Below are 17,830 nucleotides of genomic sequence, written 5' to 3'. Positions count from 1 at the left end.
ATAGGGGACTCAAATAGGTGCTAGGTGCAGAGACAGTATAGGGAGAACTCTAAGATCAGGGGAGGGCACTGAGACTGGACTCTGGTCCTGCTGGTGCAGTCTCAGACAGGACTTAACCTCATTGAGTGTCAGTTTCTTCTGGTAAAAAATGCAGGTTTTGAATTAGGCGATCTCCAAAGTCCCTTCCACCCTGAAGTTCTGTGTCTTTAAGTATTGAGAGAGCACCGAGAACGCTCCTCTTCTCCAAGGAACATAATGGGATTATTCCGGGCCGGCTCTGGTTAGCTCTCGTGGTCCCTTGAGATAGTTCGGTTCAGTGGCCCCCAGACTAGACCTGGGGATGCAGAAGAGGGAGACGAATCTACTGTGCGCTCTCGTCCCTCGGCTGCCATATGATTGTTGAGCGTCCAGAAGCTGTCCCCCGCACAGGTTTAAAAACTGAGCGCCGAGGGAGTGACAGTCACTTGGGGGGTGGAGAGAGGGGTCTGGATGGCCCTCCAGGCGAGACTCTCCGAGCACCCGGCGGCACCAGACTGGTCGCGGACTTATCGGCCGCGGGGAGGGGGTAGCGGGATGTCCACCCGGAACCCCCGACCCCACATCTGACTTTTCATGCTTGTAAAGCATCAGACATCTGCCGTTGATGGTTGCGCTTTTTGAACAAGGGTAGTGAAGCGCGCGCGCGCACACACACACGTTATTCCTCTTCCTTCTTCTCTTATCCTCTCCCCCACCTCCCAGGGCGAGGCTGGGGCTCTGTTTTTCCCCTCTGAGCGGCGAGGTGGGGAGGGGAACCTTAAGCAGCCTTATTCTTCCGCAACCTGCACTTCCAAATCAGTTTTTGTTCATTTGCAAGGAGAGAACCTCGACTCTTCCTTTGCTGGTGTCTCTTTCTCCCTGGCCTGGCTTTTTGGTTCCCAGGGGCCCTTGTTAAGCGCACTTCACAAGCCTTAAGAGGGACAGAAGCGACCGGTCAATGGAGGACAGACATAAATAATATACATGCTAAATAAGTGAACTACAGAAAATATTAGAGGGTAATGAATGTGATGGGGAAACATTAATCAGGCCAAGGAAATCAGAATCGCAGGGAGGAAGTCGTTTGCAGTTTTAAATAGGGTGGTCTCTGTCAGGATTTTAGTTTTTACTCTGAGAAAAATGGGAGCCATTGTAGGTTTTTGAGCAGAGGAGTAGCACGATATGACTTGAGTTTTTAAATGTTTACTCTGGTTGCTGTGTTGAGGATAGACTAAAGTGGATGTAAGTGGAAGTGGAGAGACTAGGCCGGAGTTCTCCTGTGCTATTGGCACAGCAATGAAAAAGGTGAGCAGTGGTTGAATTCTAGATATATTTTGAATGTACAGCCAGCAGGACTTCCTGACACCACACCCCAAAATCCTTCAGAAGAGTGACCTTTACTATTTTTAGATCTATATATATATAATTTTTTTTTTTTTTTTTTTTTTTTAGCAAAAGGAGAATATGATTATTTGGCAGACGTGGTTAACATACCCGTCTTCTCTGTGTGTGAGCTTGGCAAGGCTGGTGACCTTGCCTTGTTTATCCAGAAATCCTTTTAGTACCTTGGACAGTTACCTTTGCTCTTAGTGACTGCCTTGCAGTTTGTTAAACTGAATGATTTTGATAACGTGTGGACATCACTCTTTTGTAGTTGAATATATTATAATAGTTGAATATGATAACTACTCAAATTTATATTCAATTGACTGTGAAACATTTTGTAACAAGTTTAAATTCAAACGATTATATTTTTTACAGCAACCAAGACAGGAAAAAAATGAAGAGAGTGTATTTGATTGGTAACATGGGTAAGTTGTGAAATATTAAATGTAAATACTTCTTGTCTTCATTCAAATTTGGTGTCTTTAATCAATAGTTATAGAGCCAGTACTTAAAGATTGTCTATAGGCAGCAATAGATTTTCCGTGCTGCCCCTGTGTTGTCTTAGGTTGGCTCATTGTAGTCAATGGCCCACATTGTCAAGATAGATGATAAAAGAGGTAAGGATAGGCTGGCTATGAAACAGAGCAAAGCTAAGTGGTTTACAGGGAAATTGAAAATAAGACATCTTCATCACACTATACAAATGAACCAATTTAAGGAAAATGCATCTCTGCATTTGTTTCACAAAAACCACCCCCAAATTTACCTTAAAATAAACTTGCATATAAAGAAAGTGCTTGTTAACTACAGAAATTTTTAAATAATTAAGAAATCTGTGTTCACATTTGGCTTCTGAGAAAATTGATTAAATGTGGAGTAAGTTCCACAGATGAGTGAAATCATACGATATTTATCTTGTTCCATCTGACTTATTTTGCTTAGCATGTGAAAGGGGAAAGGGGCACATTTTTACCATAACAGATGGCAACTAGACTTTTGGTGGTGAACATGATGTAGTCTATAGGGAAGCTGAAATATAATAATGTACATCTGGAATTTATACAATATAAACCAATGTGACCTCAATAAAAAATATATCTGTGTGGAGTTTAGGGATTCAGATTATGTTTAACACAATTCTCAGTGGTTTTCTGCTGGCACAAGGCAAGCCAGCGTATTTTTGGAAGAAGTCTAATCTAGTTTTCATTTGTAATATGTCTCAGAGAGGTGGCTCAAGAAAATGTTTGCCCACTTTTGGTAAACATGATGTGTTTCAAACTATGACAGCCATTATTCAATAGCAAAGAAGTTCGTATTAAGTGGCAACGTCAACTGAAATCTCCAACTTGGTAAGTAAATCAATGAAGACACCAAAACATCCTTAGTCTCGAACATTGCTGCACATTTCTCACCACCGCAAAGCCCCTATTCTCCACTCCTTTATTCTTGTGATGTTTTCGTTTAAAAGCCTCAGTAAGAATTTTTAAAAATTTAGTGCTTTAGAAAATAAATTGTTTGTAAAGCTAAATCTGGTTTTAATGCATAAGTTTTAAATCTGCCTCCTTCAGAAAATAAAATAGCCCAAATCTTAAAGTAGAAACATAGAAAATTTCATTTGAATTTTAAAAGCTAAAATTTAAATTAAATTTAATCTTTTTTTTTTTTTTCAGCCTCTGAATAGTTACTTTTCTCCCTGAAAAATGTTCAGGGCAAAACCGTGCTCTAACAGGAGTTAGAAATGCATTGTTGTGATGAAAATCATTGAAAACAAATCTAGGTTTACGTAGGATGTTGCTGTGAAATTCATACAATTTTAGATTTAAGCTGAGAGACAAAATAAATTTTTATTTAAATAATATGAAATGCATTTAAAACGTTCCTCAATTTCATGTAAATGTTCAGTAAAGAGAACGTCACATGACGACCTGATCCCATGCTTGTAACCGTGGCCCATAGACTCAAGTGCTCTCTCTCCATTTCCCAGGAGCTGCCAAATGAACCTTGGGGATGCTAGTCCCCTTTGTAGCAATTTTAGGGACCCTTCTCCATTTGCTCTTGACTTTACCTGCTCCCCTTGTTCTGTTCCAAGTTCCATCTGGCTTCTGACCCTTTATCTCTTCAGGCACTCTCGCTTGCCCTATGTGTTTGATGATGGAATTTGGCCTCCCTTCCCACCACGTGAGTCTAACCTCAGGCTGTCCCACCACATTGACCCTAAATGACTCACCTTCAGCTGTCATGGACCCCACTCTGCCAAGCCTGACTCATCCCGTTCTCCTGATGACTGTTCCTTGTCCCCAAAACGGGGTGTGGTGGGGGAAATGGGCACTGGGAAAAGGTTAAAAAGGAGGTGGAGATGCAAGGGACAGAGGGGAAGGTATAGAAATGGAAAAATAAGAGAAAGAATATATAGTCTGGAGGGCAGAAGAGGAAAGAAGAACAAAAAGAAAGAGCCATAGAACAATCAGTCAAAAATGGGGAGAAAAAGTGAGAAATTGGAGAGGACCAAAAGAACAGTGAGACAAAGTCTTGGAGTATTATGACACTGATTGGCTGGTTAGTTGTTGGGTGATGTGTACTTCACTATGACAACTGGTATCACCCCTCTAAGTAATAATGCTAAGTACATTGTACATTGACAGTACTAAGTCCAAGATCCTTGGTGGGGCCCACCGAGCCTTTTGTACTTCTCTCTAATGTCGTCTTCCACACTGTGTTCTGTGCACTTTAGGACTCAACTTTGTGGGGTTACCCGAGCACTCCATGCAGTTTCTAGTCACCTTGATGTTCTAAGCCTAAACATCCACACTTCCTCTGCACTCCCCAGTTCTTCTTCAGTGAACTCTCTCTCATCCTTCAAGATTCTGCAATGAGCATCACCTCCATGAGCAAGACGTCCCCAAAGTACACATATAGACACTCCGTAATGTTTGTTACACTTCTCTAATGAGCTGCCTTTTAAAAACTAACTTAAACCTCTTAAAGGAATCTTATCCTCAAAACTCAGAGGATGTGTTTCCCCTATTTGTAATTCTCCCTCCGAAATATTCTGAATGTCATTTTGAAGGATGTAACAGGTGTGTTCCTGAGTGTGTGTACTTAATGTCTACTCCTAGCTGTTTTAATTCACTACCACAGGAGCTCTGGAAGATCAAACAATATTTCTTAATGGAACCAAACTTTTATCTCTTCTGATTATATTGTAATCATTCAACCAAATAAGATACTGATTAAATAGAATCATATTGATTTCTTCACTGAATAGAAAATAAATAGAATCATGAAATTAATCTGTCAATGATTTGGATTGAAGTTCTCCTTCTTCTCTAATACATTTATTTGCTACGATTAGAAAATTACTGAGCTTAAATAAAAATCCAAAGAACATATGATTGTAGAAAATGAGAAATTCTATTCTAAAGGGTATTATTTTATTTCTTTTTTGTTTTTTTAGTTTCGATACTCTTGATTGGCAGGATAAATTACTTATGTCCCTGGGCACGATCATGGCTATAGCTCACAGGGCAGGTCTCCCCCTCATGATGATAGTGTTTGGAGAAATAACTGGCAGATTTGTCAATACCACAGGAAACTTCTCCTTTCCAGGTAAGCATTTCCCTACTTTTTTTTCTTAATGCGTAATACTCCTTTAACTGGATGAAAGATTGAAAATTGATTTCACTATTTGTCATCTACTTGTTTAATTTTTTGGACATTTGAGTGACTCCAGATATCACAGAAGGAGTTATAAAATTCTCAGAAAAGTCCTCAAATATTCATTTAAATGTCAACAAGTAGGTGTATCCTGTTTGACTTTTAATATAGGGGAAGAAAATATGCAGGAAGCTTTGCATCTGAATAACGTAGGGAAGTCAGTCCCCTTGAGGGCAGTGGGACTATAACAGAGTATATCTATGCAGTGTCCATCCCATTATTGATTCCTCATGAATTTCAAAACACATCAGTTAGCATGGCAGTACTTCTTTGCTGTGCTCAGCTTGTAGATCTGTTTCTGGTTTTCTTTTTTTCTCTCTCTCCATCCTTCTTGTTAAAATTATACCCACATAGAATATACAATTTCTGTCTCTAATTTTTGGATCAACCAGGTTGAATGGAACTTGATAGAACGCTTCACTAAAGAGTGAATGGATTCAATATCAGAATGATGTGCTTTAAAGTTCACCTGAAAGACTAATTACTGAAGAGCCAAAGGAGTCCCATAAGTTAATGTCATCTATAAGAGGGCCTGTGACAGCAGCATTGGAGTGAGCTTCCAATGGACATAATTATTTTCATATTAGCCAAATTCAACGTAGAAAGGAAAATTTTCATGCTGTCTATCAACGCTGCAGTCTCAGTTTCTCCCAAGAGACCTAGTGGGCACTAGGCTGGAGAAAACTGAGTAAAGCTTCATTGGCACACAGATGGTGGAATATAAGAAAAAAACTGATAAAGGAAATGGAACCAAACTTTTGCAGCTTTCATCACAAAGATACCTGAGAGAAAGTGGATTCTCATTTAGATAACATCAGTAAGAGTTTTGAGTGTTCACTGATTGAGAACTACATGTTTGGTTAGCATTTAGGGCTTAAGTGTAATTACCTAAGAGAGTATGACTGCTTGATTTATACAATAGGATCTGTTTACATAAATATTAATGCCTTTTAGAAATCCAATAAAAGTGTCCTTTGAATAATTAAAGCAAGATCCAACAAAAACACAGTTTATTTATTCTCAAGTACTATTGTCTCTGAGAAGAAGCTGTTTATCATAAAAATAACAATAATAGTAATCTTTCATTGTATTTATTTCTGCTAAGTCCTATTTCACTTAACCCTCACAAGGACAATCTTACACAGTAGATAATATTATCCTCTGTGACAGATGAGGAAACTGAGGCTTGGAGAGCATGAGTAACTTGCCCAAAGTTAACATGGCTGGTGAGTATTTAGGACAGAATTCAAACTCAGGTCTTTCTGCCACCCAAACCACACTCATGACCATGTACCTTATACTGCCAATGTAAATAATTGTGCTTTCTCTTAAAAACAAAAATATGGTCATGTTTTAAATAGATTACTTGTGTTTGACCAGTGACCAAAACTTTAACACAAACACCATAAAGGTAAAATTGGAGTAAGATAGGATGATTTAAAAAGTCTTCAGTGTAATGAAAGGTAGGAGTTTTCTACATATTTTCCTTTTACTTCTTAGAGGATTTATAGATCTGTTACACATTAATTTCTTATATATATAAAGCTGGATGATGCCCATGTTCGGACACCTCAATCAGAAATTGGTTTCAACAGAGGGTTTTAAAAATCATATTAATGGATGAATAGATAAACAAAATGTGGCGTATACATACAATGGAATATTATTCAGCCTTGAAAAGGAAGGAAATCTTGATAGTGCTGCAATATGGATGAACCTTGAGGACGTTATGCTTAAGGAAATAAACTAGTCACAAAAAGACAAATACTGTATGATTCCACTTATGTTAGGTATCTAGAGTAGTCAAAATCATAGAAATAGAAAGCAGAATAGTGGTTTCCAGGGCCTAGGCGTGAAGAGGAAATAGGAGTTGTTGTTTAATGGGCATAGAGTTTCAGCAGAGTTTCAGTTTTGCAAGATGAAAAACTTCTGGAGATTGGTTGTGCAACAATGTAAACATTACTTAACACTACTGAACTGTACACTTAAAAATGGTTAAGATGATAAATTTTATATGTGTATTTATCACAATTAAAAATTTTTTAAAAATAAGATTAAAACAATGCAATGCATTTATCACAGATGAGTTTGCATTTGGACCAATTTTATTAGACCTGTTTTTGTTTTTACTAACACCATAATAATTCCACAGCTTTCCTACTTGGAGCAGTTTGCTTGTTTTTTACTTGTTTCTAATTATGCAACCAAATAGCTTTGAAGCCGGACATGACAGACAGGTGCCCTGTGCTGTGCTCAGGGCCAAATTCAAGGTCTCTTGGGGGAATGGCATGAGCAAGTCACTTACATACCTGTGATTGCTGGAGTGATAAAATCACCAGAGTTGCCAACTTAGTTTCAGAAGCCTCCAAGTTACATGCCCTGTGGTCCTCTTAGCCATGCATGTTTGTCATTAGGCCTGTTTGCTATCTTGGAGAATTTGCAATGGGAAGTCCATCACATGTTACAAATTTCCAATGTCCACTCTTTGGTAGTTTGTAAAAATAATATTCTCGTACTTCTTTGGAGAAAATCAGATCTTTAAAGGATATTCACTCTAAATCCAGGGAGCTCATTGATATGTTTAGGGTTGTAGAGTTTAGCAAAAATCACGGGCATTAAAAGAAGATAGAGTATTTTGCTGAGCTCACTAGCGCATCTCATACAGATGATGTTTATTTAGAGTCTATTCCTTAGAATTGTTGGATTCTTGGACAATTAGACATAATGAGAACCAAATGAAGAGGGAATGTTAGAAGAAAAAGAGGTTTAAATTACAAGAGGGTCTCACAATGATTTATTCTGAACAAGGCCCATCCTTGTCAACAGAGTAAAGCTACTCCATGACAAGGTCGTTCCCTCGCAATGACTCAGTTGTGCAGAAACTATTCTGCATCCAAAACTTTAACGACAGAGAATTGGAAACAGATTTTCTGCAGAATATTGGGAACTTGATATATTTTGTGCCAAGTCTATGTGACTGTAATAATCTAGGAAATTCTGTGGAGAAATCTATGTACCCTGCATGTCCTTGCAGTGCCTCATAGTTAAGAGGAAAAGGCATTTTTGAGCCCCTAGTTACCTTAATTAACAGTCCATACTGCTGTAGGGGAGGAAGACATTTCCTCTTCCCAAATGGGGGTTCGTCTGGCCGGAGAACCAATTAAATTCACATGAGACAGAATAGCAAGAGAAAATTAAACAAAGCTTTATGAGGAACCATGGCCCGGGGCCTTTCTTCCCAAAGGAAGACAGGGCACTGAAGAAGTGGGGTGCACAGAGTGGTTATATACCCCCAAACAGGGTGTTTCACATATGATTGAAATGTTCCTTTTACAATAGTCACGAGGCTGCTCTGTCAGCACAGCACTCGATGGAAATGACAGATAGGTCTGCTGTCCCAGTGAACGCCGCGGGGTGGCAGGTGTGTTGCCTCAGGCTAGGGGGTCACAGATGAGCAAATCGGTTCCCAGCCTAAAGAAAGATGCTTAATCTTTAAGGAGATGCCAATGTTGGGAGGGGGAGGGAAGTCAGTTACAGGAGGTTACCAGAGAAGCACAATAAAATGCAGATTTTAAGTCCTTGCCTTTGGTATTGATTAAGAGTTTTTAGAGAGAAGGTCATCTCCTTTCTTCTTCCTGGTACAGAGAGGAAGGCACCTTTTACAGATAGAGATTTACCTTACAAAAGTGTCCTAACAAAGGGCAAGTTGCATTCCTCAGAGCCTCCTTGCCTGTCCCAGTTTATCAAAAGCAATCAGCCTCAAATAATCCTGATGCCAAAGAGACATATCTTGGGGTGGCCAATTCCAGGTCCCTACACTGCCAAAGCTGCCTGGACAAACACCAACTCTTTGTTTTATGCTGAATATTTCTGTGTGATAAAAGGAGTGCTAGGCAGAATCAAGGAAGGCAGACACTGATTTACTTTGAGACTAAAAAGTGACAGTCAGGACTCCCTATGTAATGTCTCCCTGTATAATCCTTAAAGTATACAGTTATTATTTAGGCCCTTCACTCACCAGCTGTATGAACTTGGACAAGTTACTTAACCTCTATAATCCTTACTATTCTTATCTTTGAAAGGGGATCGTAGACTTACTGGTAGAATTAAATGAGAAGATTTATGTAAAGTATCTGGAACGTAGTAAATGATCAATAAATATTGGGGAAAACTAGCTGTAAGAACTTGGAAATGAAACAACCACTCTGAAATTATATTTCCCCATCTATAAAATGGGTGAATTATATGGGAGCTCTCTACAATGAATAAGCAGCTTCAAGAATTCCCCATTTCCTTATTATGGGATGCATTCAGGCAAGTTAGAGTGGGAGTTCTCCGTCCTGACACTTTAGAATCAAGTGGAACTACTTCCTAAAAATATGATGCTCTAGACTCAGCCAGAGGTTCTGATTTAACTGGTCTTGAGTGGAGCCTGGACACCTGTATTTTTCAAGCTCCCCATGTGATTCTAACAGTAGATAGCATTGAGAATCACTGAATCAGACAACTACTTGGAGATTGTTTATGAAACTGAAGCATAATAGGTAGCATCTGAGAAGACCAGGCCTAGCCCCTTTTCAGATCTAGAATCCTATGAGATTTCCAGATCTAGAGTCCCATGACGCTTCTGGGAACACATCAACGTGCATTTCTCTCACCTTTGTCCTTAGGCAACAGAAACTCTTGGTTTCCTGGGGCTCTGGAGCTCCTAGAGTTACTAAATCAGAGTTAGATTGCCGTTCTTGGCCTGGGACCCTGAGAAAGGAGCAGGTCAAATTGGGAAAGCCCATAGATTCTTATTTCCAGGCAGCAGAGTCAATCTGAATTACAATATCTTCATTGAGAGGATTAAAAAGTTTGAGATACTGTTGGAGGAGAGTAAAACTCATTTAAAATTTTACCTGATTTCTAAGTTGGGGGGGGGGGTGGGGGGGAATAGCCCTGTACACATTTATCTGGAGATTTCCCAAGGTTTTGAACAATGATTTCCACAAATACCACAGCTTTAAGATAGCTTGTCTGCCTCTAATTCCAAATACAGTTCCCATTTGGTATATCAAAGATGCCATATTTAAGGACTCGGGAAGAAAATGAGCACCCAGAACTGAACTGATAAGAGCAGAAGTAAAATAGGTAAACGGGAAATACCTACCCTGGGGTGTTTTCGCAACAATGCAGTGGTGACGCGTTATCCTATTGTTTCGTGAATGCAGTAGATATGGGCTGTTCCCTTTTTATGTTTTCACTTTGTGTTTTTAAAAAATGAAAATAAGTTGTCATCACATGAGTCAATCCTTATAGTATTGTTTTAGGAGCTGTGTAGTATAGTGTTAGCACTCTCAGCCTACCTGCTAGTTGTATGACTTTGAGCAAGTTACTTTGTTACTTTGTGCCTCACCTTCCTCATCTGTAAAATGGGGATTTGTGAAATAGTCCTGCCTCATAGTTTTTTCATGCTGTTCTACGACAAGAAATAGGCTGGTTTGACATCAACAACACCACTGACCTCAATACATGGCTAACAGAGTAAGTATATTGTTAATGTCACACTTTCATAAGGAAATTAACCACTAACTATGTGAAAATTTATATGGGAAGTTTTTAAATGAAAAAAGTTACTAGATTAGGCATTTGATATGCATTGGGAATAGATCATCTGATAGCCATTTCCAGCATTTACAGCCTATGCCACGGTGTATTTTTCTTATCTGCTGGTTTTTTCTCCTCAGATATAGTAGGTTATCTCCTTATTTAAGGAGACACAATTTTAAAATATAACATTCCTCCAAACTCTTGCATGAATATAAAAAATTTAGGGCCAGCCTCTGTGGCCTAGTAATTAAGTTCAGCATTCTCTGTTTACACACTCTCCGTGCTTAGCATGGAAAAGTATACTTAATTTAAATTGATGTAAAAAACATTGTAATTCAGCAGAACCATTCTAGAATGGCATTTGTTCTTTTGTATCAAATCCTAGGAGCCAGTAATATTAATTTTAATTACCATTAAAAATATGTTAATAGAATGAGCAACATTCAGGAAGAGATTAAATTCTAAAACAATAATAGTAATAACAATAAGAACAATCAGGTTTTGTCAACTATGTGCCAGAACTGTACTAACTACTTTCTCTAATTATCTGTCAACCTCATAATTATCTTGCAAGGTAGGCATTATTAATTGCATTTTACGGTTTATAAAACTAAAATCTAGAAGAATTGAGTAAGAACCCATATCCCATAAGTAGTGACTGCTTTATAACCTTGTACCCTGGCTTGACAGTGAAGGTCAGACTGATCAAAAAAGAAAACAAAATAAAAAACCAAAAACAAGTGTGGGGACCTGGAATTGGCCACCCCAAGATATGTCTCTTTGGCATCAGGATTATTTGAGGTTGATTGCTTTTGATAAACTGGGACAGGCAAGGAGGCTCTGAGGAATGCAACTTGCCCTTTGTTAGGACACATTTACATTTGTAAGGTAAATCTCTATCTGTAAAAGGTGCCTTCCTCTCTGTACCAGGAAGAAGAAAGGAGATGACCTTCTCTCTAAAAACTCTTAATCAATACCAAGGGCAGGGACTTAAAATCTGCATTTTATTGTGCCTGTCTGGTAACCTCCTGTAGCTGACTTCCCTCCCCCTCCCAACTTTGGCATTTCTTTAAGGATTAAGCATCTTTCCTTAGGCTAGGAACTGATTGCTGTGCTCACCTGTGACCGCCCAGCTCCAGACAATCAACTAGCCTCCTGCTACACCCACCAAGATAGCCGACCACTACCTGCTGTGTCCATCAAGCACTGTGCCGACAGGGCAATCTTGTGACTATTGTGGGAGGGACATTTCAATCACATGTGAAACACCCTGTTTGGGGGTATATAACCACTCTGTGCACCCCACTTCTTCGGTGCCCTGTCTTCCTTCGGGAAGAAAGGCCCTGGGCCATGGTTCCTCATAAATCTTTGTTTAATTTTCTCTTGCTATTCTGTCTCATGTGAATTTAATTCATTCTCCGGCTAGACGAACCTCCATTTGGGGAGAGGAAATGTCCTCCTCCCCTACACAAGCAAAGGCCCAAGTCTAAGTACAAGAACATGTAAAATTCCTGTTCCTCTCCCAATGGGGCAATAGAAGAAGGATTTTCTTTTCTTTAGAGAAGGGAAATTGAGCTGTGTTAAGAGTCTAACTATTTGAAGAGTCCTGAATAATATTTATCTTTTGGTGCCATTCTTGATTGTCTTGGTTTCTCTCCTTCCACCTCAGCCTTGGCTTATGATGCTAGCCATGAAGGTGATAGTGAAGCCCTTCTATATCCCAGGGTTGAGAGTTCAATTCTGGAACAGCTACGAGAATATTTGTTGGACTGGGAGGGACCAAGGGAGATGGGTCCAGGCCAGTAAAGAGAAGTCTCAGATCAGTTCTAGTCCTGGCTGATCCTGAATTGGTTCAGTTCCCAGGAAGCTGGGTCTCACCAGGGCTTTCTTACTTTGATGGCTTTGTTCCTTAATCCTCCAACTATACAGGAGGTGAATATGGCTCAGTTTATGGATTGTTTACTTATTTTCACGTTTTCCCCCTACTTTTTCTGGTAGGTATCAAAAACATCTAGAAAATACCAAAAAGACTGGAATTACAAAAGCTATTTCAGCCAACATTTCCATGGGCATTGCCTTCCTATTGCTATATGCATCATATGCACTGGCCTTCTGGTATGCATCCACTCTCGTTATATCAAAAGAATATACTATTGGAAATGCAATGACAGTAAGTTGTTTTTCTAATATTTATGAAGAATCTGAAAATTTTCTTTATCCATGTACCTTTTCTTTTCTTTCATAGTCCTCCTTTTCAAGAGATGAGCCATGATTACAGGCTTTTTTCTTTTGGTGAATCTTTGCTCTGTCCTGTGGGCAGAGCTGGCCTTCTAGAGTACACAAAACGTAATTATGAGTGGGGGCAAGAAAACAGCATGTAGTTAGACTAATTGAGAAACATATACAACATATAAAAGGAAATAAAAATTGAATGAATTTGTGAGTGAACAAATATGGATTGGAGCCATCCTCATTCTGCCCTGTAGTTTCATTATATAAGAGAGTAAACATTATTATAGATAGGTCATAGCATGAGAGAATATTAAATTTACATAGTATAAAACATCAGCCATCTGAAATACAAGATGAAAAGCTATAGCTTGTTTTTCTTTTTCAAAATGAAAATAGCTTCATTTTATGATAAAAATAATATATACTAGTTATACAAATGATTAGAACACAGAATTTTAGAAATTGGAAATTACTTAGAATTACTTATAATCTAATAATCCATATATCCTTAATGATAACTTTTGGTGAATATCTTCCAGACCATTTTCTATATATACACGTTTTTTTCTTTTAAAACTGGGATCATATTATGCATATTTTTTGCAACCTTTTTTATAAACTAGCAATAGTTTGTGACCATCTTTCCATGTCAGTGACAATCAGAACAACATGTAACCATTCAAATAGCAATGTTTTAAAACCTGCACTTCCCTATCTTTCTAAACAGAAACAATTTGGCCCTTTGATGATGACATGAGGCCATTATGAAATTTAATTATTTCAAAATGTTTTCTGGAGTGGTCTCTTCAGACTCCACTGAGGCGCTGAGGGCTGTTTGGCCGGATGAGCTTTCATAATTGCTGACTCTATTTTTTTCTCGTTTTGGTCTCCTTTCTGGTTGTCAGCTTGGAAGCTCTCCACCTTTCTTTGCTTCCTCATTTGCTAAATTTTGTGAAGAAGGGAGATTGAATCCTGACTTTCCCATTCACCTTTTGTGATGAGTGTGTCCTTGCTGGCCTAGGCTCCTCATTTGTAGTATGTGGACAGTGACACCTCCCCGGTTGGACAGGAGGGTGCTGTCCACGAGGCAGGGAGCCCAGCAACAGCCTCTGCACCCAGCGAGAGCCCTAGTGCATTCACTTTATAATCTATCATCTATATTGCAGATAGCAGATGGATATTTGAGGGATATTTGAGTCCTGGGTGTGTGAAGTCTTATTGTTACTGTCTTCTGAGAAAACTCAAACTATATATAGAATTTCACCATGCCCAGAGAGAAAGGAGTAATTTCTCTTCATTTATGTTTTTCTCATTTAAATTATGCTAATAATCTGGATTCCTGAAGCTATATTCTTGGCTGTTCTATATCAACTTATTTTCCTTGTGAAAAAAAATGTGAAGGCAATTGTGTTGTTTCGTGTGCTATAATACAGAATAATTGTGTAAAGGAATTATTAATCAGTGTACACAGGTGTGATTTAGTGAACTGTTACTTTGTATATTAAAAATCTTTTCAAAATATGTATGTAAAATGGTACTTTTTTGGGAAAATTCCATGGGGCCAAAATCTACCATGTTTCGCCTTGAATATTCTGTGTAATGCCGTGCATAGTTAGAGAAAATCATATAGGACTGAATAATAATACTGATGGAAGATGTTTACCTCTGGTGGCATTAGCTTCAGAGTCAAGGAAATAGGTTTGAAAAATCTTTCTGACTGTGTAAATTCAGGAGAAGAGCAACAGATAATTTGGCAATCTAGACAAAAATATTTTTGAGGTTGAAGAAACCCATTTGTGCTGCAATAAAATGCTATATTAACCTTGTAAATTTTGCTCTTTTGCTAAAAAAATTTTGAAAGTGGTAAACCTAAACTCAATCTTTTGTATCGTGTGTATTTCAGACAAATCATATTTGAGATAGTAATGGATGCCAGAATGGGGCTTTTAACTTTTTCTCATGTTCTTTTGCTAAGGTCTTTTCTTCAATCCTGATTAGAGCTTTCAGCATTGGACAGGCTGCTCCATGTATTGATGCTTTTGCCAATGCAAGAGGAGCAGCATATGTGATCTTTCATATTATTGGTAATGTAAGTCATTTATTATTTTAATGCTGAAAAATTATTTGAGGCTTGGAGAATTAAATCTGGCTTTATTTTAAATATCATGTGAAAATTAATTGTGGGAAATTAACAACCTCTTCTTAGTAATGAATGAAATAAAACGCCTCATTAATATTTCTAAAAGTTTACCTTTAAGTAATATAATAACACCGATCTCATTTTGGAAAAGTACATCTGTACTAGTGTCTTATTATTAGAATTCAGAGCAAAGATATCTGTCTATCTAATTTTTCTCCTTTTCTTTTGCACTTTGTAGCCAGACTGAGAATATTATGACTTCTATACAGGATGAGTGGGTGGAGAAATTATTGGTAGGACCAGAATTGACAGGGTTGCCTCCCTAAAAAAAAAAGATCATCTCAATGTTTGATATGATTTTGAATCAAATATATTGAATAAGTTGTACTAACTGCAGCAAAAGAAAGAAAATAATTTTGACATATTAAAAAGTATATCACTGCATTTACCCAGATAAACTGCAAAGTAGGTAACTGAAATTTGATCATTTAATCCAAGCAATTGCTCCTGTTTCATTGATCTAAGTCATGAGAAAGTTTCTCGGCTTCCGAATACTTTGAAAGTTTACATTGATCCTAAATAACTTGGCCCTAACCAATTGTTCAGTCAGTCTTCTCAAACCAATCCATTACATTTATTGTTGGGGAACAAACTAATTTTCACTAAATGCTGAAATGCCTGGCTATATCAATTATAGTATGTTTTTGTTATTGCAGTTGTATAAACATGCATATCTGACTATTTAGAAACTTTATGAAGCTATACCAAAAACTTAAAGTGAAATATTGTATGAAATTAAATGAATATATCCCTTATGTACTTTTCAGGAAAAGCCTATTTTCTGAGAAAGACTATTTCTTAAACACACACACATACACGATCTTCACCTTGCATTCTGTCTCCTGTGAAGAAGATTGTGCCATTCCAGGTCTTATTTTTGGAATTGCTGAATCATATTCCTTTAAAATGCAATTGTTTGTCTTATGGAATAGTCATTGAATTTTTTTTTAAATTTAGAATCCTAAAATTGACAGTTTTCAGAGAGAGGGCACAAACCAGACAACATCAAAGGGAATTTGGAGTTCAGTGATGTTCCCTTTTCTTATCCAGCTCGAGCTAATGTCAAGGTACTATAAGCAATAGTTGTAGAAAATCTTGACTCAGATTGATTGTTTAATCATCTTAAAGAATCTATAGTCTCTATTATTTTGATATTTCTATGCTTTTTCCTTTTGGGATTATATTCCCTCATTGGATACTTTTTTCAAATTCAAAATTGAATCAAATTATTCTCCTTTTAGGGCTTTGTAGTGAGATATATTCTTTTTCTTTCTTTTCCCTCACAGATCTTGAAGGGCCTCAGTCTGAAGGTTCAGAGTAAGCAGACAGTGGCCCTGGTTGGGAACAGCGGCTGTGGGAAAAGCACAATGGTCCAGCTGATGCAGCGGCTCTACGACCCTGAGGAGGGTATAGTGAGTGGGAAGAACCAAGTTTTCCAAAGTGGGAAGCTGGGTACCAATTAGCCCTTTGAAATTGTTTTCTTAGTAACAAATTTGCATGTGAGTCTAATTTTGGTAAAAGGTCTACAGAATTACACTGCATCTGGATAGTGCATTCAAACCTTTGGGCTGGTTTGGCAGAAGTATTCAAAATGATAAAAGCCAAAGAAGCTAGACACCACTCTCTTCTGTTCTGATTAAGCTTTTCTTACCCACTAAATCACTGGAAAACAGTCATCCAACCACTGAGAGGATTTTTTCCAATGAGTTACTGGGTTTGGTCAAAAACGATCCATATAGCAATAGTTGATAATCTGGTAATCATGATCACAAGAAGTCTTAGGATAATAATTAAATTCATCAAAGGCAGTTGAGTTTTCTTAAATGTTGTAACATCTGAAAGGAAAAGTGGGATAATCCCTTAAGAAACTTCTGGGGGTGTGGGGACTAACAACCTAGGGTATATTTTTTTGCCTTCTAAAAATTTTGTTATAAATTCAAACTTACAGAAAAGTTGCAAGCAGGGAATTCACATATACCCTTCACTCAGATTTACTAATTGTTTATATTTGACCAACTGCTTTATTGTCCTCTCTCTTTCTCTACACGTGCATGTATATAACACACACCTACACACACACATACGTGCATATTTTTTTCTGAATCTTTAAGAGTAAGTTAAGGACATCATGCCCCCTTGATCCCTACATCCTGCACAATATATTTTCTGAGAAGAACATTCTCTTACATAACCATAAAACAATTATCAAAATCAGTAGATTTAACATTAATACAATATCAGCCTGCAGTATATACTCAAATTTTATCAATTGTACCAACTTTAGAACATTGAGTTTATCTGAAATTAAAATGTATTGTAATTCAACAATTATGAAAGCAGATTACAAGTTACAAAAAAGACAAAAAATATAAAAAGGCAGAGAGATAGAAGAGAGATTGCAGGGATGAATCCAAAAGTTTCTAGGATACATGAATTATTTGTTTATTTAATTTAATAAAATTAATGAACAGTCTTGGAAAAATCTAATATTACTAAGAAGGAACATAAGCCCATCCTCATTTACTAAAGCAAACTCTAGGTTTGTTCAAGTGTAAACATCTTTTTTCATTTTTAAAAAAGAACCTAGTGGGGCCAGCCAAGTGGTGTAGTAGTTCAGTGTGCATGCTCCTCTTTGGCAGCCTGGGGTTCTCCGGTTTGGATCCTGGGCGTGTGGACCTACACACCGCT

The 17,830-nt window shown here is 37.8% G+C and overlaps 1 protein-coding gene across 1 annotated transcript in view; it reads left to right on the top strand.

The window, feature by feature from the left end:
- The first annotated feature begins 392 nt into the window (after positions 1-392).
- The window catches only part of ABCB4 (ATP binding cassette subfamily B member 4), a 72,543-nt gene continuing 55,105 nt past the window's right edge, over positions 393-17,830 (top strand). Inside the window, 9 exon segments of the mRNA XM_070517148.1 lie at positions 393-565; positions 4,859-5,010; positions 6,480-6,529; positions 10,565-10,644; positions 12,709-12,880; positions 14,918-15,031; positions 16,100-16,112; positions 16,115-16,209; positions 16,429-16,554. Of these exon segments, the coding sequence (XP_070373249.1) occupies positions 393-565; positions 4,859-5,010; positions 6,480-6,529; positions 10,565-10,644; positions 12,709-12,880; positions 14,918-15,031; positions 16,100-16,112; positions 16,115-16,209; positions 16,429-16,554 (975 nt within the window).

Source organism: Equus asinus, chromosome 1 (genome assembly GCF_041296235.1).
Source record: "Equus asinus isolate D_3611 breed Donkey chromosome 1, EquAss-T2T_v2, whole genome shotgun sequence".
Taxonomy (NCBI): Eukaryota; Metazoa; Chordata; class Mammalia; order Perissodactyla; family Equidae; genus Equus; species Equus asinus.
This window is presented reverse-complemented; position numbering and strand designations above follow the sequence as displayed.